This window comes from Camelus dromedarius, chromosome 5 (genome assembly GCF_036321535.1).
Source record: "Camelus dromedarius isolate mCamDro1 chromosome 5, mCamDro1.pat, whole genome shotgun sequence".
NCBI classification, from domain to species: Eukaryota; Metazoa; Chordata; class Mammalia; order Artiodactyla; family Camelidae; genus Camelus; species Camelus dromedarius.
The window spans coordinates 4,189,289-4,215,570 of record NC_087440.1 but is presented as its reverse complement, the minus strand read 5'-3'; the positions used below and the strand labels follow the sequence as shown (position 1 = coordinate 4,215,570).

General features: G+C 40.6%; 1 protein-coding gene across 4 annotated transcripts in view; it reads right to left on the bottom strand.

Annotated features, from left to right (window-relative positions):
• The window catches only part of LOC135321264 (ubiquitin carboxyl-terminal hydrolase 3-like), a 289,286-nt gene that overhangs the window by 119,223 nt on the left and 143,781 nt on the right, over positions 1 to 26,282 (bottom strand). For all 4 annotated transcript variants that reach the window (XM_064485505.1, XM_064485504.1, XM_064485503.1 and 1 more), the window contains 4 exons: positions 25,668 to 25,751; positions 22,544 to 22,625; positions 21,272 to 21,354; positions 19,916 to 20,029 (listed from right to left, as the gene is read on the bottom strand). In XM_064485505.1, coding sequence (XP_064341575.1) covers positions 19,916 to 20,029; positions 21,272 to 21,354; positions 22,544 to 22,625; positions 25,668 to 25,751 — 363 coding nt within the window. The remainder of the gene's footprint in view (positions 1 to 19,915; positions 20,030 to 21,271; positions 21,355 to 22,543; positions 22,626 to 25,667; positions 25,752 to 26,282) is intronic.

The following is a 26,282-nucleotide window of genomic DNA, read 5'->3' as shown; positions in this document are numbered from 1 at the left end:
CGCTGAGATGAGGCTGCAGCCGTGGGTCCCAGTGGAAGGTGAAGGGAGGGAGGGGACACCCAGAGTAGGCACTGACCATGAGCCCGGTCCCTGGAGCCACACAGCCTGGGCTCTGTGATCTGAAGCGGTCACCTCACCTCTCCGTGCCTCAGTTTCCTCGCCTGTAGAAAGGGTTATTGATAACCCCGGTCCCTGCCCCATCGATTTCCCCGAGGAGTCAGTGAGTTCCTCCTTCTAAGGCGCGTAGGACAGTGTCTGGCCGTGGGCCAGGCTCCCGCTCACCTCACAGCAGTCTGTCCCACGTTAAAGATGAAAAAGCCAAGGCTGACGGGGTTATGAGACCAGCCCGGGCTCACCCCCTCCTCACACTCTGCTGACGTCCCCTCTGTGCCCAGCTCTCCTGCGTTCACGCCATCCCTCTGTCCCCCGAATCCACCCAGCAAAGTAGGTGCCAAGAATCTGAGCAAATCAGAGCATGAATGGGGACACACCCTCTCCCCACCCTGGGCAGGACAGGGATATCGGGCTCCCCCAGAACATCCAGGAGGCCCAGCGTGTCCATCACCTCACTTCCACTCAACATGGAGAAGGTGTGGGGCCAAGGGGCAGAGGGCACTGGAATAACCTGGGGGGGTGCCAGGTGGTGGGGGGGCACAGAGTGTCCAGGCAGCCGAGGTGCGGGGAATGAGGGTGCCCAGAAGGGGCAGAGGACGGAGTCTAGCCTGGGCACCACCCCCTGCTGGACCCTGAGTGGGCGTTAGAATTGGGACAAGCCTGGGCCCCGCTGGGACTCCTTCTCGTCCAGCAAAGAGGGGAGGACGAGATGAGGAGACCAGTGCCGCTGACCCCACGACGCTCCCTGTGTGCGGGCGCTGCTTCCTCAGAACCTTGTGAAGTGGCTGCTGAATCCAGCCCCGTGTGGACAGAAGAACTGAGGCAGGGAGGACAGAGTGACTCAGGAAAGAGCTAGGATTTGGCCCAGAGTGTGTGCTGGGCCCCTCGCTGAGAGCAGCCTCTGGGCACCATGGACTCAGAAAGTACCCTGCCCTCCCTCTTAAGGCTCCTAGCATGTTAGGGAGGGAAGGTCCCAGGTCCCATAATCGGGCCTGTCTGGGGGACACTGCCATGTGGGATCATGACGGTCCTGGGAAAGGAGAGTGTGGGCTTGGCATCAGGTCTGCACCAGACCCCAGTGCTGCCCCTACTGCTGTGTGACCTGGAAACTTTCCCTGATCTCTCTGTGCCTGGCTTTCCAACCCTGACTCAGAGGATTGCTGTGCTTGGCACACAGTAGTGAATTAAGCCATTATGTAAACAGAATAGAACAGTAGACTATATTGGAAAATGCAAGACTGGCCAAGATTCAAAAGTAATTGTGTAAATTATCCCATTAGCAGAAAAAGCACAATGAGAAAACAACAATTAAGTAGGATAAATGTAAAACGGTATTTAATAAACTCATTGACTAGTCATGAAAATTACTCTTAGCAAAACTGTAAAAGAAACCAACTTCCATTACAAAGTGAAAATAATCAAGAGTATGGCGTTGGCTTGGAAACAGACACATATATCAATGGAACAGAATAAAGTTCATAAAGAAACCGTGCACATATGATGAATAATTAACAAGGGAGCCAAGAATATACAATGGGAAAAAGACAGTCTCTTCACTAAGTGATGCGGGGAAACCTGCATAACTACATGCGGAAGAATGAGTATGGACCCCTATCTTATTACCAAACACAAAAGTCAACTCAAAATGCATGAAGGACTTGAATGTAAGACCTGAAACCATCAAACTACCGTAAGAAATTATAGGCAGTAAGCTCCTTGACATCAGTCTTGGTGACGAGTTTTTGGATTTGACACCAAAAGCAAAGGAAACAAAAATAAAAATAAGCAAGTGGGATTACATCCAGCTTAAAAGCTTCTGCACAGCAAAAGAAATCAACAGTAACATGGAAAAGCAACTTACTGAATGGGAGAGAAGAACTGCAAATAATATACCTGAAAAGGGTCTGATACACAAAACAGATAAAAAACTCCTACAACTCAAAAAACAACAACAAAACCCCCAATCTGATGAAAACATGAAAAGGATCAGTGGCACTTACCACAAAGGAAACAGAAATCAATACCACAACAAGATGTCACCTCACATGTGTTAGGATGAGTATTATCAAAAAGACAAGATGTAGCAAGTGTTAGCAAGGCACGGAGAAAAGGGAAACCTGTGTCTGTTGGGAACGTAAATTAGTGGAGCCACAGTGTAAAACAACATGGAAGTTTCCCAAAATATTAAAAATAGGGCTATTATGTGATCCAGCAATTCCACTTATTTATCTGAAAGAAATTAAAACACTAACTTGAGACAGTATCTGCATGTCCATCTGAACCGCAGCATGAATGACAATAATCAAGATATGGAAACAACTGAAGTGTCCACCAGTAGACAAATGGACAAAGGAAATCTGGTATGTCTCGTGTGTGTGTGTGTGTGTATGTATATAACAAAATACTATTAAGTCATTAAAAAGAATGAAATTTTGCTATTTGCATCAACATGGATTGACCCTGACGGCATTATGCTAAATCAAATAAATTACTCAAACAAACATGCATGACTTCACTTACAGGTGGAAAACTAAATAAGACAAAACCAAAAACAAGCTCATAGATACAGAGAACAGACTGGTAGTTACCAGGTGTGGGGAGTGGAAAAGAGGAAATAATCGTCAATGGGGTCAAAACATACAAATTTCCATTTACAAAATAAATAACAAGATGTCATGAAACATACAGTACGGGGACTCTAAGTAATAAAACCACATAAAATATTTGATATTACTAAGAGTAGAATCTTATCACAAGAAACAATGTGTAAATATATATAATGATGGACGTTAGCTAAACTTACGTGGTAACCATTTCACAATACATATAACTATCAAATCATTATGTTGTATACCAGAACCTAATATAAAGTTGTATGTCTATTATATCTCAATAAAAACAAACACAAAAACACTATGCAATTTGTAAAAGGATACATTTGGGATAAGATGAACATTTAGCAACATTAGTAATAATAATGACAGTAACCCTGGGCACTTCCTTTGGTGATCATTGTGGTAACGGTTTAATTCACATTATCTCACTTGCAAGATAATCAATCATAAAAAGATCTGTATCATAGATGATTTTACAGAGAACGAAGCTGTGGCTTGGAGAAGAGTTAAGCAATTTTCCCAAGACAGTCAGTGGCAGAGCCAGGACTCAGACCTGTCTTTCAAGTAGCTAAAACTTGGCACCAGAATAAAAGTGCACAGACTGATTTTCATCCTACTAGACTACATCTTACTACCTAATCACTTCTGGTCCCGGCTACTTCAGCTCTCTGAACTTCAATTTTCATTTACATATAAAACGTAGGATATGAAAACCTGCGTTTCCTATCCTGCAAGTTGTATTGAGAAAGAATGGGGTTAATGTTGCTTTGAAAATTGTAATAAGATAAATACAAGGAAGACAGGCAGTGGTCATGGCATACTGGTAGCCTCAGCCACGGCAGCCGTAGTAAAAGCAGAACAGGTTAGTTCTGGTCTCTGCACAAGATACAAATTGGACACTCCATTGTTCTTAGTCATTTTCTTGCTAAATAAAAATATCTAAATGAAGCTTAAAAGAGTACAGCACATCCAGAATCAGCTCATTAAGCATGGAGGGTTTGGGGCTGGTGGGGGGGGGGGCAGTGTATGTTTTGCTTTGCTACATAGAAGAGGGCTGCTATTAACTTTAAAAGTACAGTGACTGTCTAATTGTGGTTCTCTAGTAAAAATGTATTTTGGGTCCTATTCTTGCATTTCCGGAGTGGGTGAGGAAGGTGGGGGTGGCAGGGACAGGCTTACTCTACTGCACAGTGACGGACGTCTGCGCTAACACCCCATTCTAGTGAGTCAGCGCAAACACTTCAGGATGAGCAATGTTGGAATAAAGAGAAGGCATCCTGGACCAGGCATTCATTTTCATAGACTCCAGGTGCCCAACTACAGGAATCACACACTCAGTTAAACAAAATGCAAACAACATGAGAAGAACATAAAAAGACAACAAGTTCTTGCTTTTTGTTCAAAAACAAAAGTGACAATTCCATTTTGCTTTACAGAAACCTGCAACTGTTCAGGCAGGTCCTGCAAGCGGTTGCAATTATCCAGGTCACCTCAGCTGTAGTTATTCCTCCCCTGGAGGTAGAAGAACTCTAAATAAAGATTGCCATCTTTATTTCTTTACTAATAGAAATTCCACTCACAGTATTGTCCATGTTCTTTGGAAGGAAACAGACTGAAAACTGGCTTTTTACTAGACAAATGCAAAGTGAGGTGCAGACGAAGGAAATAGAAAAATGAATCTAACAAGAGTGAGCATGATGAGTCCAACAATATTTAGAATCCAGACAGGAAGAAATAATCTCAGAGCACCATGAACTAGAAAAAAAACAAAAGGAAAGAAGGGAGCTTCCTGAATCTGATTATCTAAGTGAACTGACAGTGGAATAGCAAAGAAGAAACCTGACTCCATACTAGATGCATTCCTTTGCCTTTAACCCTGTGTTGTTTCCTGGGCTTAGTCTTGCTGGCTCTGCACCTTTTGTGAAACAATGTTGCCTGTAGCCTGAAATAGACAAGAGAGCCTGTTCCCAAGGCTCTGACCTTTTAAGGATATTAACACTTTTCCATTCATATAAAGAATACAAGTTGCAACATAGAAAATAACACTTGTTCGGTTGGAGGTTTAGATTTTAATGAGGCTCTTGTCATTTGTTTTTGGAAACCACCAGATTACAGTGAGATCTTGGACAATTCACAGAATTTATTCTCCCAGCTGCTGCTTATCTGTAAAATGTGTGGGCAAAACTAGATCATCTTCCGTGTTCCCTTCCTCCTCTATGATCTTGTATAAACTCATGGATAAATTAAGCATCCTCTAAGAAAATTTTAATTAAAAATTGTATTGCTATTCTGCAACTCTTAGAAACTGTAAGAATTTAAGTCAAACCCTTTCCTTCTAATTAAGCCCAAACAGAAGTGCCTGCTTACCAAGAAATGGAGAGCACCCTGGACTCAGTTCAGCCTCCTCTCCGTGCCTCCTGCTCCTTGCCCAGCACTGTGCTCAGAGCCCTAAGGAGGAGGCCCCGAGCTCTCGACCAGGAGGAGGGTGCTGCAGGAGGTGTCTACTCACCGCTTGCCATTCCCCTCCAGAAACCGGGTGGAATTCCGCCTTGTATCTACCCACGCTGTCAGAAGGAGGTGCCAGCTCACTCTCAAAGAACAATGCATTCGCTCAGAAATGATAGGTTAGAAGGTGCTTCCAAGTCACCTACTCGTGGAAATAAAGTGCATACGCTTTCTCCACTGTTAAGTAAGGTGATGACATTTAAATTAGGTTGAAAAGAGGGGCGGGTATAGCTCAGTAGTAAAGCGTGTGCTTAGCATTCACAAAGTCCTGGGTTCCAGCCCCAGTACCTCCATTAAAATAAGTAAATAAACCTAATTACCTTGCCTCATGAAAAGACAAATTTTTTAAGTCATACTTTAGAAAAATAAAAAACAAATTAAGTTGAAATGACTTTCCTCTCCATATTTCAAGCTTATAAACATATTCTTTCACATACTAAGTAGTCACAGTAAGTCAGTTTAGAGGCCCAGTCCCAGAAGTCCTCTCTGAACGGACAGTCAAAGGGCTCCTCAGCCTCAGAAGACTCAACCCTGAGCTCACTCTCATTAAAACTTGCTCCCCTTCTTCCGGTTGGCACCACAAGTTTATCAGTCACCTGGAGCTCAAAACCTCTGAATCATCCTTGAACACTTTCTCCTTCTCTTTAACCTGGTAAATGTATCAATAAATGACTGGGGTCCTGACAGTTCCACCGCCTCTATCACTTGGCACCACCCAAGCTCACTGCCCTCACTGTCATTTTGAATATCTATATTCATATCTTATCTCCTTAACTGTAAGTTATGCTCCGCGCAGACAGAACTGGTTTCTTACACACATCTAGTTCCCTGACAAGATCTAATTGAGCGATAAAAGCAGCTAACCATTTTCTCATCCAAAACAGAGGAAGAACCACCAAATTTTCTAAAATTTGGTAAGATTCTACTTCCCGTGATTGTTTTCCCTGTGGAAACCAGTATAGGTGAAATGACTAATGCAGAAATATATTTGGAGTAAATATTAATGAAAATAGAAATACTCAGTTCAGTAAGACCATTAGAAAGATGTCCCAAATAATCATTATAGGAGAACTGATCCAATGACTTCATGAGCATGCCTTTCATTCTCAAATAAATCCGTTCTACTTTCTTTGTAAGCCAAAGCTGGGAAAAAGCATTTCCATTCTTAGTGTATTCTAATCTTAATTGTACCAAATTATCAAGCAATTTTACTGCCTGGGAAACTAAAAGGATGCAACTAGTACACAGTGTGTATTTAAAAAAAAATTTTCAAACAGATAAAAGACGTTTTCATCCACATTCAAAGTTCTAACTAAATAAAACTACAACTCTCTTAGCTAATCCAGGGAGAAGGGTGAGGAGGAGGGGGAGGAGGGGGAGGAAGAGGCAGCTTTTCCCCCCCTTACCTATGCCCAGAACAGAGATCTGCTTCCACAGGCCTTGACTAGAGGCTTATTGGTGGGAGGAGATGGTGCCTACCCACAGCTGGTTTTTAAATTAAAATATCCTTAACTGTTGTTATTTCTGAACAGTAGGCTTATAAAGGATGTTTATTTTCCTTTGTGCTCTTTTGAATTGTCCCTAAGTTCTAGAATACACATAAAAATATTTTTCCTTCTTTGATCAAAACATATACACACAAACACCTCTTTAAAAGGAAGACTGCCTAGATACAACACCTCCTCAACATTCACAGCTTTGGCAACTGCCATTTTCACTATCCGAAAAGTCTGGCCCTGAAATGCATTATTTCAGTATTTTGCAGCTTCATGAATATGAATCTCACCTCAGAGCTCATAGGTAGAAGTGAGTCCCATGGCCAGGGGACAGTCCCCTAGGCACTCAGCACCCACATCTCAGCCCAGCTTTATTCTCTATGTACCTTCACGTCTCTCATGAAGGATCTGAAGAAACTGCTTGATCTTTCCATTTGTACTTTACTGTGCTTCATGAGGGAATAAAATATATTTATGCACCATGGTTTTTGAAACACCTAACATTGTTGAAGGTTTCAGGACATACATTTTACAAGCGTCAGTCTCCCACAGTATATGAACAGTTAAACAGCATCCCTGTGGAGGACAGGGAGTAACACTGGTTTGTTGAAGCTGCTAGATGAGTTTATGCACTACATAAATTTAACAAAGCAGTAAGTGAAAAGTATTCATACACAATCCACATCTTGTTTCACTCCCCCAAAACAAATATATAAAGGTGATACAATACGTCAAAAAAAAAAAAACAACAAAACTCGAATATGAAAGAGATGAAAAGATAGCCCCAGGTCCACTGCTTTCCTACTCCCCGCTGAGGTCATCACTGTGAGCAGAAGGCGTACGGTGCTGAAGAATTTTAATGCACATATTTTTCACCCTTATACAAATGGTAGAATTCATGGAGTAATCCTATTCATATTCCATGGATAGTGTTTTTTACTCTACAGTATTTTATACCTACCTTTCTGTGGCCTAGCTGTTGATCAGTTTTATTTTTCTTAAATTCCACAAGATACTAAACCAGTGAGCTACTGGTGGACACTGTTTCCATGAATATCTTTTACATACGTTACTGTCCACATTCACAAGGGAAACGACTATGTCTAAAAAAACACCTGTTAAAAATGGTGATCACCACCCTCTGAAAACAACTGTGCCTACTCATACTCCTTCCATCAGTATGAGCGCGCCCACTTCCCAGAACCGTCACTAACAATGGATTCATCTACATCGTTTTGACCAATTTTGCTTCACTTACACTTTCTTGAATAAGTGAGACTCAGTATTTTCTTCAGATGTAAATTGACCACGTGCATTTCTCCTCCTTATTCATGTATTTGCCCAACTACTTTTTTTCATATATATATTACAAATATTTGTTTCAAGTTTATCATCTTTTTCTACTTTTGTTTATGGCATTGTTTACCATTATGCAGTTAAATCTATGCATTTCTGGCCTTGGTGATATACTTAGAAGGATCTCTCCCCGACAACAAGATCAAAAAGATGTTTTCCTATGTCCCTGTGGTTTTATTTTTCACACTAAATCCTGAAACCTCTCATTACTTTGGGAAGATATGAGTTAGGGATGAAATTCATGTCTCCCACATAAATTGTCATTTACAGTAATACCATTTATTGACTACTTTCTTCTATCCTCCACTGATTTGAAATTCTTCCTTTGCCATATAACACATCCCCACCTACACATTCCTGCCCAGCACCTGCTGCATTAGTACTTCTAGGCCATGACTTGCTTCATCTCTGCCCTGCTCCATTATTTTTAAAACTTTTTTAGTCTCTCTTAAGAGTATCTGTGTATGGAAGAAACGCTTAAGTAATTAGAATAAGTTTAGGGAGTAATTTTGGGGAAAACTGACATCTCTGTCATGTTGGGTCTTCTCACCCAAGAACATGCCATGGCTCTGTCTGTCCTGTAATGCTTTATAATTTGTTCATCGGGGTCTCGCATAGTTCTCATTAACTTTATTAAGTACTCTGAGCTTTCACTGCAACTGCGAATAGGACCCTTTGCTATATACAGGAAAGCAATTGTTTTGCCTATTAATTTTCTATTTGGCCATCTGACTAAACTTTACTTTTTAGCTCCATGTTAACTTATTTACCAAATTAGTATCTGCATTTAATTTTTAACTGATGTCTGGAAAGGCAGACCTCCCGCTCAGTCCTGCTCTCCAGAGACGGCTACCGGGACACGCTCCTCCCCCACGTCCAGCTGATCCTCTTGAAACGTTCTAGGTGTGTCGATACCTTGGTCTTCCCTCTTCGTTATTTATTCTTGGTTCTCTTCCTCATCGTCCCTCACTCAGACTCCTGACTGTAATGGAAAGTCATTAGTGCTCCACTGGTGTTACAACATGGATAATCCATGCCTATTCCTGTAATAACAGCACTTTTTTTCTTCTAATATTAGGAAGTATGATTTGGGGGGAGAAGAAAAATTAAAGTGCCCAAATATAGATTTTGATAAAATTCCAAATCCATTACTGATTAAGTCAGTCTTGCATTATTGGAATACATCCTCCTCGGTCTCCATTGCTTTAGTACAGCACTAAATTCTATTTGCTAGCATTTTACCTAGGATTCTTTGATTTACATAGTATTAGTAAGAATAAGCGACATTTTCTTTTTGATGGTATCAGTTAGGTTTTTAGACCTGGGGTTATTTTAACCTGTCTTACTATGCATCCTTTCAAAGTTAAATAATTTCAGATGCCAGTGGTCTTTCTCACCATCACCTTTCCTTTTTAAATGAAAGCTAACCTTAACAATTAAAGATCCAAAAAAGCACACAAGAAATTTTTGCCAAGTAGACTTATAAGCATGTAAAAGCAAAACACTTATCAGTTAATCACACATCTCCATCCCCATTTAGTAAAGAAATGGGCATCAGTCAACTAAAATTCATCACACTCTGCACTGTCCAAGAAAAAATCAGAGCTCTTAATTGATATTAGTGGTAAACAAAAAGAGAATGCAACACTACCGGACCCTATCATACACTTTTTAAAGCGGACAGTAAGCTCTTCAACAAAATAAAAATCAAGTCTGACAGTCCACAGGAAAGCCAGCTGAGATACAGGAGACGCGTTTCCAGCCAAACCTAAACACCTCAGGGTGGTCTGGGCCCCCTGACACGAATACCAGTCACATCAGATGCCAAGAAGAACACTACTTGGGATGTGAGGCGAATGCCATCTACCACTGTCCTGTTTGTAGCCCCAGTCAGCCACCTCGGGAAGCTGTCAGACACGCTCCTTGGTGGCCTCAAGAAAGGAAAATCTCCCATGAGAGCACTCAGGGATAAGCGTAAGTGAAATGCTACGGAAGGCAGTAAGAACCATGTATAGGACCAACCTGGGATGGGGGTGGGGGACTCAACACAGAAGGAAGGAAGGAAGGAAAGAATCCTGAACAAGTGAGTGTCTCTGGGTCTTCCAACCAAAAACCATCTGGACTAACTGGATTTTGTTAAACATGAGGAAATAGTTTTCAAATACATGCATATATATATAATATATATGTTATTGTATTTATATACAAAGGGACATTATTTTTTGTAGTAACATCAGTATTACTGTTCTTACCAAAATTATCCCATGAAGTCATAATTTAATTTAGACTACATAGTGGGAAGCTAATTGCTGAAAATATTTACTTTCACAGATTTCCCCTCTCAATGACCAAATGTTTGTTTCATGATTTAGTTAGCCTATACTCATGTGCCATAAATATAAAGGGAAAGTGGTGACATTTGCTATCAAGTACACTGTGATATTTTCTTAATCTCAAATAGGCCAAAAAAGAGCTTTGGAGACACATACTGTAGCCACGTATTTTAGGAGGAAGTGGAGTGGATGGGGGCTTCCTTAAATTTCTTCTGTACTTCTGCTCAAAAGAGACAATCAACACTGTTGGATAGGTGGGGAGCACACTAAAAGCATCTACAAAGTATATTCAGGTACATTTTGCAGGGTAACTTGATTCCAGAGCAGCGCTGTCCAATAGGACCTTGTGCAGCAATGGAAACGCCCTGCGTCTGTGCTGATGGGTACAGCAGCCACTAACTGCATGTGGTTACCGAGCACTCTAAAATGGCTAGTGTAACTGAGCAACCCAATTTTAAATTTTAATAGGCACGTGTGACTCGCAGTTGCCATACTGGACAGTGCAGTTTTAGATCAATAGAATCTTCTATTTTCTAAGAAAATATTATATTATATGTTTATTAATCATTATGACAAAACTTCCTAAAACAGTTGAAGAGGAAAACAAAATTACTTTTAGTGGACAAGCAATTCAAGGTAGGAATTCTGTTATCTGCCTTCAGTGCAGAGGTGCTTAATGAGAATGCACACTAGATACTCTATCTTTTTTCTATCATAGTTTCTTTTCATGAATGAAGAGAAAACATAGTCATTTTAGTGGTTGGTCAAGGGCAGGTCTTTTCCCTTGACTAAGCAGTTAATACTCAAGGGAAAACATTTGTTCAAAAATATCTCAACGTAAATGTGAATTTTAATAATCTTGCAATTAAAAGCAAGGCCTCAGGCTTAACCAACAGCTATATCATCACTAGAGTTCTCAAATTATTAGTCATACAACACTTTAAATGTCACTGCAATTTAGCAAAGTTTTATAAGTATTCTTTCTTTCTCTTGGCTTCTACTGGAATATCCAGAGAATAAATTGTTTCATTAGATCAGAAAAAGTTTTACTATAGACTTTCAAGTTTAAAATTAGCATCTAAAAAGAGGAGAAAGGTGAGAAATGTTTAGTTTGACCTAAAATCTCTGGCAGGCATTCTTGCTAAATTGAATTTTTTTTGCTAGAAAGCAACATTCAAGTTTCACTTTTGTTAAGTTATAACACAAATTCATCAGAACAGTTAACAACACAGCACATGTAGATGGAGCTTAGAAATCTGTCTAGCGACTCAAGGGGGAAAACGAATTCTAGACCGTTAAAGTATCTTTACCTCGTAAAGAACAAACTGGTCCATTTTTTTGATTCTTGGAGCGCTTACTTCTGAACTGACTTGGAATATCTAATGAAAGAAAGGTCTTAAAAAGAAAGGAAAATAGAGGACTGTCAAAAGTTTATAACTACACTCCAAATACATCAGTTTTTGAAATTATTTTTTAACATTTATCTCTTTACTGCCTTCATTTTCAAAGGAAACATTACAGTTATTATTTTAATACACTATCATGCATCCAGATGTAAAATAGGAATGGATCAGACTTTCTACATTCTGTCCCACATAGGAGGCAGTTAACTTCATTTTGGAGAATGCTTCCGAATATCGCCGTGACGACTGTAGATGCTCCATTTCTAAAGAAAATCACCACACAGGAAACTCAGTAAAAAAACTAAATATGTCTATGAGCTCCCTTTGGGGGGACATATACATCATATATACTCATTTAAATTTTAAAAATACAAAACTTTCAAAGCTCTAATAGATGTAAACGAAATAAAAGGCTTAAGCCACTGACGGGCCTCCCCCCAGCCCTCTTTCAGTCTCACCACTTTCTCCACAAGCAACACTGAACGCTTGCGGTTACTAACAAGCAGATCAGGGCAGGTGGGCCCCTTTCTTTCCAAGCGTACCCCTCAGGAAAGAGGGAGCTGTACACTGGAGCCTTTGCAAAGCCTCCTATTACTCAGGGAGCTCTCTCGCTTTACTCTGAACAACAACTTCCATCTAAGATGGTTTTAGATTTTTGAGATGGTTGTATTTAGGGGAAAAAAGGTAAACAAATTTAATACATATTTAGTAATTACTGACGGAGGTATCCCTTCACAGTTGGAGTGCCGGGTGTTACTGTCAACAAGCCTTTTAAAAAGCTCACTTAAAACACTATTATAATTCCACCATTATCCCCATTTCTCAGACCAGGAAGCTGAGGTTCAAGGTTAAGTAACTTGGTCCAAGTTCACACAGCTGGTCTGACATGAGCACCTGCTCCTAACACTGCACTCCTAACACTGCACTCCTTCTCTGAACTGAACCGGTATTAATGGATACTGAGGATGCTTCATTTGCGTGCTTCGTTAACAGGAATGCAGCAGACACATACCCTCACCTAGTGCACTCACACACGTGACGGCACTTCTGCAGTTACTTAGGCCTGTGAATTGCTCTTTTTTCTTAACAGCAATTTGAGGTGGTTTCTGTCACTTACAGTCAGTAACACTTCCAGTACACTGAACTGTACTGTGAGTTGCTCCAAGTTAAACCTACTGCAGAGACAGACAAAACCTACCCAAGCAATTCTCTTCTTTTTAAAGTTTGCTTCCTTTTCTAAGAAAGGGCTTCCTTCCTTACTGGCAGAAAAAATATACTGTAGCTTTTTTCTTTAAAGTTGTTCATAAGAATAAAATATATATATAATATATATTAAGTTGTTCATAAGATATATGTCTTTAGTCAATTAAAAAGGGAAGATACATTAGGAACTTTAGGATATAGTGGCTATTTCAGGTTTTAGATCTAATGGCTGTCATAAACCAAGGATACATTTTTTAAAAAACTACTGAAAAATAAAGGGCCTGTGACTGATCCATTCATACTGATGTTCACATACACGGCTGCCTTTAATTAAAACGGAAACTGCCTTACTACAAACAATACATTTAAACTCCGTGTACTTCTTCCTTTAGAATTTCTTCCTCTGAAAAAAAGATATTAATCAAGTCTTGGCCATCTGACGTGTATGACATTAAGTTTAGGTATACAATGACTAAAAACAAGATTTGCAACTGATTTCAAAATCGCTGCTCCATTTCTTATACTGCACACCAAGAGTGTTTCCATACTGACTACTTGGACAGGCTGTTATGCTGCGAAGGTCCTTTTTATTGGCACTAATGATTTTCTACATATTAAAAAACCCATCTGCCATTTATGTCTACCACCCCCACCCCCACCTTCAGTAGGGCTGGATGTGTTTATACAAGTAAATAAATACTGTACAGGAAATCTGTTTTTGTAGTTTTAGCAAATACAATTCTGATCCTGAAATGTATCCAGTGAATTTAAGAAAATATAAGGAAACCTGAATTTTGAATATCTGACATTAATTTATGTTCCTAACTCACTAAAGGAATGTACAACTACTATTCTTGAAAATATTATAGAGTTAATACTGAAAACTCGTTAGTTACTGAAGGAACACCTTGTGAGTGTCACACACTCACTCCATCAGGGCACCTGGGTGTCAAATAATGAAGACCTCCCCCCCTTCACACGGACTGTCTGTGATAGAACCCAGCCTAATCTCCCCTGGGCAGGAGCGCACCAGCATCAGATACAGAGCGGAAGTTTTCACTGACTGCCGTGTGTAACTTGGTGCTGGCAGCAAGGACAGTGCCCCCAGGTCACAGGCCCTTTCCCTTCTGTACTGGAGTCTAATGCGAATCTCAGCCACAGGACCTGGAGGGCCAAGCATTTGAAGAAGTAGGCAGTTCTTAGTGCCCGCTGACAAGGTCAGGGTCGCTGTGAGATTGCTCTGTGATTAAAAAGCCCCATCTCACACGAAATCTGATTTGTGGACGGCCAGGCAGTTAATACTGCAGCCACCCCTGTATATTACTTACTCTTTTCGCTCTTTCTTTGGGGAGTCTGTCTTACACACTCCTTTCTGCACAGGTCAATATAAAGCTTCAAAAAAAAAAAAATCTGAGCAATAGGAGACTACAATTAACCAAAATCCAAGCTGAAATACAAGTCAACTATCCCTTCCTCAAGCAAAACAAACATTCTGAACTCCATGTACATTTCGGGGCCTTAGTACCTGGGAAAGCTAACTAAAAGGTCTGTTTTATTCATATTGAGAGGCAAGTAAGAATTCTGAAAACGTACAAATGCCTCAATTTCATTAAAAAACAGACATATTCTAGGAAAATTAAAGTCCAAAATGAAGCTTTAGGAAAATTCACATTGAAAATATTGTAAGCTTTCGTTATCAGTGAACAAATTATTTCAGTATATGAAAATTAAGTTGCCTACATATTATTCAGTACATTTAGAGGAAAATTTTTAAGTACATAAATTGTAAATAAGTTAAAATAATTTATAGTAAATAACAATCCTAGCTACACCAAGATGGAAATAATTACAAGATGCCTCTGTCTAGAAGCAGGAGGCATGTGCTAGTCCACTTGGCCACAAAGTTCAAGTGCACAAAAGTTTCAGCAGAGGTCCAGGAACACTCTCCGCTGTCCATTACAAATGTAATAAACAATAACAGCAATAGGAATGTCTGAAGTCTTCCTAGAAAGCAAAAGGAAGCCAAATCTCACATGCAACGTTTGTTACTTGCAGACAGAGCAGAATTCTACTGCAGAACTGCTGAGCGGGAAATCCCATTGAAACCGCCCTGGAGTTCCAAGTGCAGGTGGTCGAGCAGGTAGCGCATGAACTCGTGGGTGTCCTGCTGCTGATGGCCCCTTGGAGCAAACGGAGACCGTCAGTCCCTGTGCGGCCCCGCGGGCCCTGCCAGTGCGGGAGGGCAGTGTGCCCGGAAGGGCTGCTGCTCAGAGCTCAGGGAGGTTCCCTGCTCCTTCCTCCTCACTTTCTCCACGTGTTATACATTAAATTCTCTTCAAGAAAGAGTTCTACAACTTTAAAACAAGTCTGAAAATACGGACTACAACCAGAATTTCCCTCAATACATATTTTCCCCTTTTCCTTAAGTTTCTTCTGGGAATTATAAATTATGGAAATAATCTGCCTAATCAATGGAACTTAAATCAGAAGTCAATTTAGCATTTAGCATTTCATAAATGTTTCTAAACTATTTAGCAACTAAATATCAACATATGTTCAAGCATTTCTTCTAAGATTATTATGAATAAAATGCTAAAATTCACAGTCAAAAGTATTCAAAGTTAATAGTTCCTTTCGAGATCCAAGGAGGTGCTTTAAACTTTTTCAACACAACTTTTTTTTTGTAACTCAAAGGTAAGATTAGTATTTCCGGTCACATCTCAAATTCTATCACATATAAAAATGTTTTTTTCTCTTACCAAAATAACCTAGGGTCTAAGCATTTTCTAAAATGGATCATGAAAATTAGGACCTTGTAGTTACACCAATTTGCATTTTCATCAAACACACATCCATCCCTTTTTAAAACAATCTGCCACTGTGCATTAACAAGTATATGGACTTGTACTTGCATAAATAATATACATTATCCAAGTATATGTGCTTGTACAAGTAATGTACATTGTACATTAACAAGTATATATCCAACCACATCATGATTCTCTTGATTCTCTTTTCTTGTATCAAAATACATTATTTTCTAATGTTTCCTTTACCATTAGAAACATTTTTTCACCTACAGGAGATCATGGGAAACTCAGCTGTTTTATAAAGGTTTATAAAGGTAAGTTACAGGCATCTGTTTCAATTTGTGACCTTCCCCAGACAACAAAAAGCCTCTATTTCTAAGACTAGGAAGTGCTTTGATTCTGACTAAATGGAAGCTATTTTTATATAATAATAAAATAGAAATATTAAATCTCTATCAACAGTCTGAGTAGGTGATTGTTAGAAATTTTCTAATAAATCTGAGCCCGATTAATGGTAACTTAACAGTCATTTCTACCTTTCTATTTAGAGTCAAGAAATTCTATGATTCTTGCAAAATTAGTCTCACCTGAGAGGGGATTTAAATGACATCAAACATAAAAGAAGTTTCCTTCACAACAAAGACCAGGGTAATGAGAGTCAACTACATCTGATCCTCAAGGCTAGACTCTTCAGTAAGGCAACAAATTACAATCCTTTAAAGTTGTTACCCTTTAAACATTTCTCCAAACTATCAATACATCTAAACCACTGTTAGGCAATATAGCCAGATACATTGCTGTCTCACTACAGCATGCTGTTTAAAAAGAAGGAGAGAGATGTACTTTAGGTGCCAAAACCATGACTAGGAAGAACCACGACTTGCGTCACAAGGATAAAATCAGCAGAGGGTGGCAAAGGCTGCTGTCAAACACCTGCAGGGCCTCAAATCTGCTGACACCTGATTCCCCACAGGGATGACCAGCCTAGGGCAAGAGGGCACGTCCTCTAACAGCACAGCTGGCTGCCCACTCACGCGAGACTAGACAGAGAACGTGGAAAACACGGTGACTTTACAGCCACATTAGAAGGTGACCCTGATCATCGTGTTACCTCCTGGAAAGTGAATCCCAGTGGACTTCACTAGTCTTCTAAGGTCTTCAGAATCCAGAACAGTGAATACAATACCAGTTTTATACTGACTACATGTGGAATTTCTTTTAAGTTGAAATAACAATACAGTGTATGATGATAATTATTGCTTACGAGATTTTGAAAGAATCGAGGAAAATGTGTCCAGTTTGTTTTCCAAAGGCAATAAATTATTTAGAAGGGCTTTGTTTTTATACAACAAAATGTCCTACCCTCTAGTTAAAGACATTTCTAAGGTCTACCTATTATTTATATAAACACATTTATCTAGTTGAATATATTGAACTTCTACTCTTCTTTTAAAAAGCCAACAAACACTATCCTTTATTGTTTAGAATACCACCACTTTGTTGGAAATTGTCTCAGGAACAGAGTAAGGACTAATATTAATATTTCAAATAGCCCTCATTAAATAATACTTACCTCAAATTCGGCATAATCTTCCAAACAACGTAAAATAAGGACTCTGGGCTAAAAGCAGTCTGGCTACCCTGCCATGAAGCACACAGTGTCTTTCTAAACTCTTCCACCAAAGACTTCGAAAAGAGGAAGGGATGATGGTTCCCTTAGCATTTAGTGAGAGGCTACTATTTCAATACACAATGTTCAGTTGTCTGAAATTCGTAATAAAAAATGAAGACATAAAAAGGCTGTGGTCTCTTCTGAACTAAGTCTGAGAGTTAAGAAAGAGCATCTCAAAACCCCACAAAAACAGCAGTAATTACTGACAAAACTAGTTTTTTAACGTATAGTGAACTCTGAGTTTGCCAAGTACTGTCATACTTGTAGAATAAACCAATGGGTAGGTTACAAACCAATTCAGTTAAGAATGTTCATTTTAAAAAACTTAAAATAAGGAACAGAATCTTTCTCCTTCTGTATTTTTCCTTCTTAGCCCTCACTAGGAGCACTCTTCCCAGACCTCAGTGTGTGACCATCCGCTCATCTCTGCCTCAGAGAGTTCATCGGGACTCAAGGATCAACACTCAACTCTATATCAATGACTCTCAAAGCCAAATCTGAAAGCCAGATTTTTCTCATCACCGCTTTGATTCAGGAGTTTCCCAGTTCCAACAGGAATTCTCTACTGCTTGTCCTCTTGTCTCTTGAGACACAGTGTGCACTAAACCCGCTCTCTGCATCCTCCCTGCTGTCCCTCTATATCCAATCGCCCCTTCGCTCACAGGAATACAACTTCCATTTTCTCCTTTGAATGTGTCCAACTTCTGAGAAATTTCCTTAAAGAGAAAGAGTAGCCCTTCTTGTTAAGCCCTTCCTTCTTCCTTCTAGCTAGAATGAGGACGAAATGCTGCTGCTCCAGAGTCACCCTGGACTCTGTGGATGAGAGCCTCACCCCAGGGAGGGTGCAGCAGAGAGCCAGAAGGAGCCTGATGGTCGTGTGAAATAAACCTAGATGAATAACCTCCAACTTGACATGAGAAAATAAACCACGAATGTTTAAGTCACTGTCAGTCTTGGTTTTCTGTGCACGTAGGTAAATTGATAAATGTCAACTTCAGACTCTGTCCGTCACTACAGCTGCCATACTCACAGACACCTGCCTGATGCCTCAGAGGATCTCGGTATCTTCTTTCTCAACCCCTGTCATCCAATAGGTTCGTATTTTTTACTTCCTAGTCCCTGAACCCTCTTCCTGTGTTTGAGGAGCCCCACCTGAAGAGTCTTGTGAGAGTCTGAGCCTGCCTCCCACTATGGAATCTGAAAAGGCCAGATACTTGCTTTCTCAGCACCCCTGGCAGCCAGGACTCGGGCACATGGCCTGGGTTCTGCCTCTGTGAAGCAGGAGTTAGTGATGCAAAGAAGCTGAGACAGTGCCAAATCCTTCCTGGTGGCCAAGAGCACCATCAGGAGGGCAGGGACAGCAGTGACAGCATCCAGCCGGCACCCAACTCCAGCTGTGCAGGCAGTGGGAACTCCGCTGTGGCCCTGGGCAGGGGTCCTGATGAGACATCCTTACGCAGGCCTGGACTCCAGACCCGATTTTCTACCCATCCAGTAACGGTGAGCTCACCAACACACTTTCAGGACATTCCTTTTCTGCCGACATGGCCAGAGGCAACTTCTGCAATGTGTAACTACACCCTAAACGACGCTAATGCATCGAGTGCTACTAATTCTTCCCGAACTTCTGTGCACATGTAATTCTTCCTTGTCATTTCACCGTTTCCTCTAACCAATTACTCCAAAGCGTGAAGTCTCCTGGAACGCAGCACGTTCCAGCTCATCCACATGCTGCTACTGAAGTAAGCTCCTGGCACAGCGCTTCCAGTGAGGTCACGCCCTCCCCGCTCCCGTGCCCGGCGTGGAGGTTCCCGCCCACCCTGGCCTGCTGCACGCTCCACGCTGCACAATGTTCCAGCACGGTCTCCTATTCTCTCTCAGCCGTCAAGGCTTTCATAATATGATACATCTTTAAACCCAAACGAGAACATGGCTGCACTGAATTTGAATGCATACTGGTTTGGTTCAATTGTCAATTTTTTTCCCTTCCACTTCAAATAAAAATTGACTGTACTGCCCCTGCAAGTAATTTGGTAACTACAAATTAATTTAATTATCCAAGACCAGTTTACCTAACCCTATCAGACAAATCAGCTCACAAAGCCTAACGACACTCATGCTGGTCTACACCCAGAACTGTATTTCATATACACGTCACTTTTAGAATGTCCAAATCCACAGACTCAGCAGGTAGACAGAGTACTAAATTTATCCTGCCTATTAGTAAATACACATAAAAGAATTTCAATAATTATTAAGACTGCCAGCTAGATACTTAAATGCAATTTTTAGGAGAGGTTGTTTTTGAAATGCATGTGCCTATTAATTCGCATAATGCAATGGAAATCACCAGTAAGGGTCATTTGTTCAGCAGCTCAAAGCCAGAAAGGACACATTCTTAGACTCACTCGTTGTTGTCCCCCTGGCTCCTGGTGTGGCACGTCCGTCTGCCTGCTGTCTTCCCATTCCTTAACTCCACGGCGGGCAGTTCTTTGAAGTAACAGCAAAACTGCTCAATGTTACTATTTTAAAAAGAAGGGAAGAAAATTATTTTTTTTAATGTACTAAGACTGTGAAGAAAGTACTCTGAGACCTACATACGGACTTTGAAAATGTCACCTTTCAATTTCTCATTAGAACTGTACTCAGTGCAATCTGACATTGAGTTTCTTCATTAAGTCTCCTCATTTACTCCAAGAAAACAATACAAACAGATGACTTTGCAGAAATAAAGACCTCAGAGCAAAACCTCTGTTCAAAACATCCCCTATCCCCTCTCCTCCCCGCACCCCCAACACATACACACACAATCTATAGATTGCAATCATTTCTTTTCAGGGTGTTTGCTCCCAAGCGTTCAATAATTTCCTCAAATAAAAACAAATCACGACACCAACCACGCTGTTTAAATACGCCCCACAGAGTCACCAGGAGAATTCAGCAGTGACTAGAACTTCTTCCTTGAGCAAGACTAGACAAGCCAGTACCTAGCAAAGGTCAGTACCTTTAAGGAGATTGAACTCGGCTTCTGCTCCTCATTAGCAAGGTGGCCTTGGGAAAATAATTTATTCTGGTCTTTGATGCCACATTAAAAATCTAAAATTACACAACTTTCAAAATAACTTCTTTTATGTAACAGGTCAGCCTTGTTGTCAGTTTTATTTTTACTGCTCATCTTACATTTTCAAGATCTTCTAAACCTCTGATCTTATGACCACGCTTAAGAATGAATCACTGAACCAGGTTCTCTGAACAAGGTCCCTTATAGCCCAGGAGTCTGCAAACTGTGGCCCATGGGGACAAATTTGGCCCTGGACCAGTGGGCTTTTATTTTTAAAGTGGCTTTTATATTTCTGAAGAGTTGTGTAAAAGGGAGGGGCTGCTGAAGGGAGGAGACTGGATGTGGCAAAGATTAAAAAGATGTATTTAACCTGGCCTTTTACAGAAGTTTGCAGGCCTGTGCTCAACCCTATTCAAGAAGCAACAGGAACCAAGTAATAATAACAGCTAACAGTTATTAGCTGCCAGGCACTGTTCTAAGCACTTTGTACAAATTGTGTAATAGCTTCCCAACCACCCTGTGAGGTTCACTACTATCCCCCGTTCCACTGATGAGAAAAGCAAGGCACAGGGAGCTGGGGTACCTGCCCCAAGTTCCTAGACTAGAGTCAGTGGCAGAGGCAGGATCGGAACCCACAGCCCTTGCTCTTAACCGTTCCACTCGAAACTGACGTCAGGTACTTAGGCTCTGGCTGTAACATTACCTGAGGGACTGAAGGACGGCATTCATGAAACACATGTTCCCCAAATTCCGCAGGCCTGTGGCACAGATGGCAGTGGTGCTTCCCTGTAAAACGGAACAAGAGGCGGCCATCAGGAACGCCAAGAGAAGGCCAACTGTTCCAAACATCAAAGCGGAGCGAAGGGCTGAACTTGAAACTCTAGCATCAAGCCAGCTTGGAACTGATTCTTTTCTGCCCAACGAATATTTCAAATTCCCTTTCTACTCTCTGTATAAGTGTTTGGATAGGCTGTTTCTGATCCTAGAACTGTTCTAAATGGGAGTATCTTATGGAAGCTTATGAGAGAATCGGCATTACTAACTACTGTGGAGTACACACTGCAGAAACCAGGCAGGTCCTTCAAAGAAATACGTTTAGGACTTAATACTTGTATAAGATTCTATTAAAGCTACTACAAATTGGAAAAAATATAAATATATACATCTCAAGTACTTCTGTCCCCCAACTTTTAATTCTAAGCCACGGAAATAATTATTACATATTTTACTAGCAGTGGAATACCAATCTTAAAACACCACCTGGACTTCCCTCAAAGACTAAGGTTTAGTTTTCTGATTAGCTGTACAAATGCACCACGATGTCTGAATACTACACGTGGGAAGTCAATCTACCAATCCAGGCCAAAGTGTCACGTCAGCTCTTTCTTCCACGAAGTTGTAACACTTTAGCTAAGAGCGTGTCTAAACATAGCTAGCGTGACAGCACGGGGGTAGATGCAGGTTGAAATTACTGTTGTATTTAGAAGTATTTAGTGATCTTTACATTTTGTTACTCCATTCATGGCTCATACATCTGGTAACAGCTGGACACCAGAATGAGAAAGCATATTCTTTTATGGTGAAACTGTATTAATGCAGTCCTGAGAAAGAAAACGTACCCAAACTTCAGACCCCTGGAGTTTGCACTAAGGACCTTAAAAAGAAGGAAGCAAGGATCTCTGGGATCCTACAGAAATGGAGTAGTAAGGCAGCCAAGTAAGCAAGAAGAACTAACGCTTGCTAAGGCAGAGGAGCAGGGCAGCAATCCTGACAGAGGGAAGGCACTGACAGACGGACCCCCTGGGGGACTGAGTCGCATCAAGGATCATTAGTACAAGTGGCAAACATTTTGTAAAATAATCCAAGTCCAAGGCATGCAGTTACAGAAGTTTACAAGGGGCAACATTAATGTTAGAACTAATCAAACAGTGACTAAATCTCAACCAATTCTTACAGCTGAATAAATTTTACTTACATTTACTTTCAATAACTTGCTGTTTAGTGATGAGTTTTCCAAAAGTTTTCTTTTCCTATGCCTGTCAGCTGCGAAAGCTGAGCTATTAAAACACAAACAGACAGAAGATCAAAAAGGCATTAGCACAAACACACCCCACAACAAAGTAAACAATAAGCGTGGCTGTTTGAAGCATCCAGGGTATGGAGCCTGGCTGCTCAGACAGGCCAGGAAGGGACCCGTTGGGCCCACTGCAGCCCACAAGGATTTCAAGTAACGAAGGAGCTACAGTTCCCCGGAAATCCCCGCTGCTCCTCTGGCAGGAGCTTCCCAGAAAAGCTGGCCAGGTAGATGTGGTTTGCGGGGCAGTCCCTCGCCGCCACCACTCTCTCTATCTAAATGATGGTGAAGCTTCCAACAGGAGCACAGGCCTTCCTTGTAACAAAAGGACAGCCCTGGTCTGACACGATTATTCTGAGAGTTAACACTAAGTCTCAGACACTATGCTACTTCTTTCTTAAGTTTAATAAAAGGATCATGTTTTATTCATATGTTGTAATAGATGATGATATAACTGAGTTTGCAGAATGATAAATAAGTCATAGGCATATAGGCATATATAAATTCATTTGATTCAGCTATGGTACAAAGCATATTCTAAAAGAAATCCTAATTAGCACACAAGTCCTGAATTTAAATTATTTAAATTTTTCTTGATGAAAGAGATATTGTTAGAAATTTACCAGAAAGTGATTCCTATCTTCAAAGCATCACTTTCAAATTATTATGTATTAGGAGAACTGATCTAAAGGAAGTAAAAACTACTATTAAACACCACACACTTTTAAGTCTACCAACTCCTTCCTGTATTCCAAAAGTACCAGGCTAATCCAGAGTAAATACATAATTATTTTTCTTTCCAGAATTTCCACAGGAACTATAATGTCTTTGGAGCATCAGATATTAGTGACAGTCAGTTGCTTCAAATCTAAAAATGTTCTTAGGAAACAAGTCTTCAGAACTGTGTGTGTGTCCCTCAGTGCCCTGGTGACTACAAGACAAGAAAAGATCAACCCCATGGACTGTGATGCTAACTTACTTGTTCACAAATCCTGTCAGTAAAGAAGCTGAGTCACAAGCATTGTGTATATGCTACTTAGTGACAATGCCTGATAGTTGACTTTTAGTTTCAACTTATATAAATAAAGCATTTAGCTTTTCAAAATGTAAGTTATTAAATTTTACCATCAGTGATTCTCAAAAGGGCAGAATCCTTTAGATCCAAGCTGTTTAATCCGGTAGCCACGCACTACATCTACATGCGGCTACATCAACCTAATTAAACTTAAGTAAAATTTAAAACTCAGTTCCTCGTCACACTAGCAATTTTTCAGGTGCTCAACAGTCACGTGTGTCTCGCGGCCACCTGACTGGACAGCGCTGATCACAGAATGTTTCTGTCGCACAGCGCTGCTCTCGAGCGTGTGCCCCATGGTCTGAAATTAAACACGACTGTAAGCACAGCTCTAACTTGTAGAGGTCATTATAGATTCCAGCCTGCATTTGAGAAACAAAAGCAAACCTAGGTGATGTTCCTCAACATACGAAAAGGACTACAAGGTAGATTTTTTCCAGTGGGGCCAAGTAGAAGTGTAGACAAGGCGATCGGAGACATCTTTTCCCTGGTGACGTGGTCAATGGCAATAAAAGATCGGATAACTGCATAAATTCAAGCAGGTTCCCAAATGTCCTGTTTCTGTTTGACTTAGTTCTGAGGAAGTTATCTGGCATTGAGATGGCAGCCTCTTCTTAGAGAAAATTCTAAGCGGCAGGAAAAAATAACCTGGTAGCTACCCACTTCTCTAACAAAGAATCAGGTTAGTGAGATCTTTACAACAACATCACCACATCAGAGAGTGATGTTACATAAATTACTGCAGGAGTCTCCTACTTTGCAGTTAACTGTGACAATCTGAGACAAAATTCAGTATGTTGCATCTATGCATCTGTACCTGTGACTCATTCCAGACAGGGCTCCGGCTGCTTTGTTCAAATTAAAAGAAGGGAGGAGGCTCTTTGAAAAAGAGAGGAGACACAAGATGATAAGCCAAAAAGTACTTAAACCCAAAGTGTTCTAACTGGTTGAGACTTTTAAAGAATCAACTCTTCTTTCTTTATCAGCTTATAACCTATCTGGTGGAGACACGTGAGAGACTTTGGCTAACCAAAGCTGGACAGTGTTTCACACAAAGAGCTTGGGTTATTCCCCCTCAGTATGCAATTTCAAAATACTCTATCAGCTTTGCATGTAAGTTTGCTAAGGGACCTCACTTCTGGCGTGATCTCACAATAGTGTCCAAATACATTAGATGGCACCTGACAATTAGGAGTGAATTACACAAATTCCACCTGAGTCAGCAATCACTCTGGGCCATGCTTTCATCCACTGCAGCTTCAAAGACCACGGCTACTGGGGCTTCTGTTACTGCTTGAATTTCGGGTCCAGTGGGTTTTATGTGACTAACCGATTTAGCCATAGGAAAACAAAACAAAACAAAACAAAACAAAAAAACTATTCACATAGGTACTTTAACTTCCTTATGATGACAAAGCATTTCACAGCTTCCTGTACTTTCAAGTGATACATACCGTCCCTACCAAAACAGGGAAAGAAACTAGGATCCTGTGCTGTAACACTGACGCAAAGTGAAGAACAATTTAATTCATCCTAATTTCCCTTAAAAATAGTAAATTTCAGAGCGTCTAAGACCTCATAATACATTTCATAAGGCTTTTCCAATAACAAAGCAAACTCTATAATGATTATTTTGCTTTCTGCCCGTCCCGTGCACTCCCAAAATTCCCCTTGCAAATAAACTGGGGAGCTGACAGGTTGGTGGGGTGATAACTGAGAAAACGGGCTCTGGAGCCCTCGGATACGGATACAAATGTTAAATGGCACGAACGCTGAGCTATGATCAGGAACCATGAGCATTTTCAGACACCCATATCTGAGGTTTGAGTCGTTCACATTTCAACCACACTAAAAACATGATGAAGTACAGAATCACAAATGAAAATCCTGCTCAGAAATTCTACAAGACCCCTCAATCCCATTCCTTCTTTCCCAAGGTCTGTTACTTACTTTTCCAAGTTCTGTAAGCGTTCTCTGACTTTCTGCACCAGTCCCAGCTTGGTGTCATTGACCACAAAATCATCACAGCGATAACTGCAAGGAAAATATTAATCAATGCGTGTACAGAGCTTGCGGAAACCACAGTAATGGAATCACTGAAAGGCCTGGCTGCTGTCAAGACGATCACATGGCTCTGCAGGCAGTTACTGTCGCTGGTGAGTTGAAAGAGGACCTGGAATCCACAATGGAATGTTTTTTAAGAGCCTTTTTAAAAAGCCACATAGGCAATGAAAACTAACTTCTTTTCACATTTTTATTCAAAGGCTCTCCAATTCCTCTTTCAAAAATGAAATAAGCTGCTACGTGTGTTATATTCTTTTTAGTGGTGTGTAACACACGGAAAATGAAACACAAAACTCCAATCCTATTCCTGGAGCATGAAGCCTGAAGCTTTAACATCACGTGATCCTTCCCAACTCAAATTAATGGGGAGTTTGCGGGGAGGAGAGGTTTAAGTGAAAAGCAGGGTAAAGACAATTAACCTGTGGGGATAGCTGGATAAAAAACAAAAAGCTATACATTTTATACATAATTTAATTTAAATAAATTGAATTCAGATGGCTG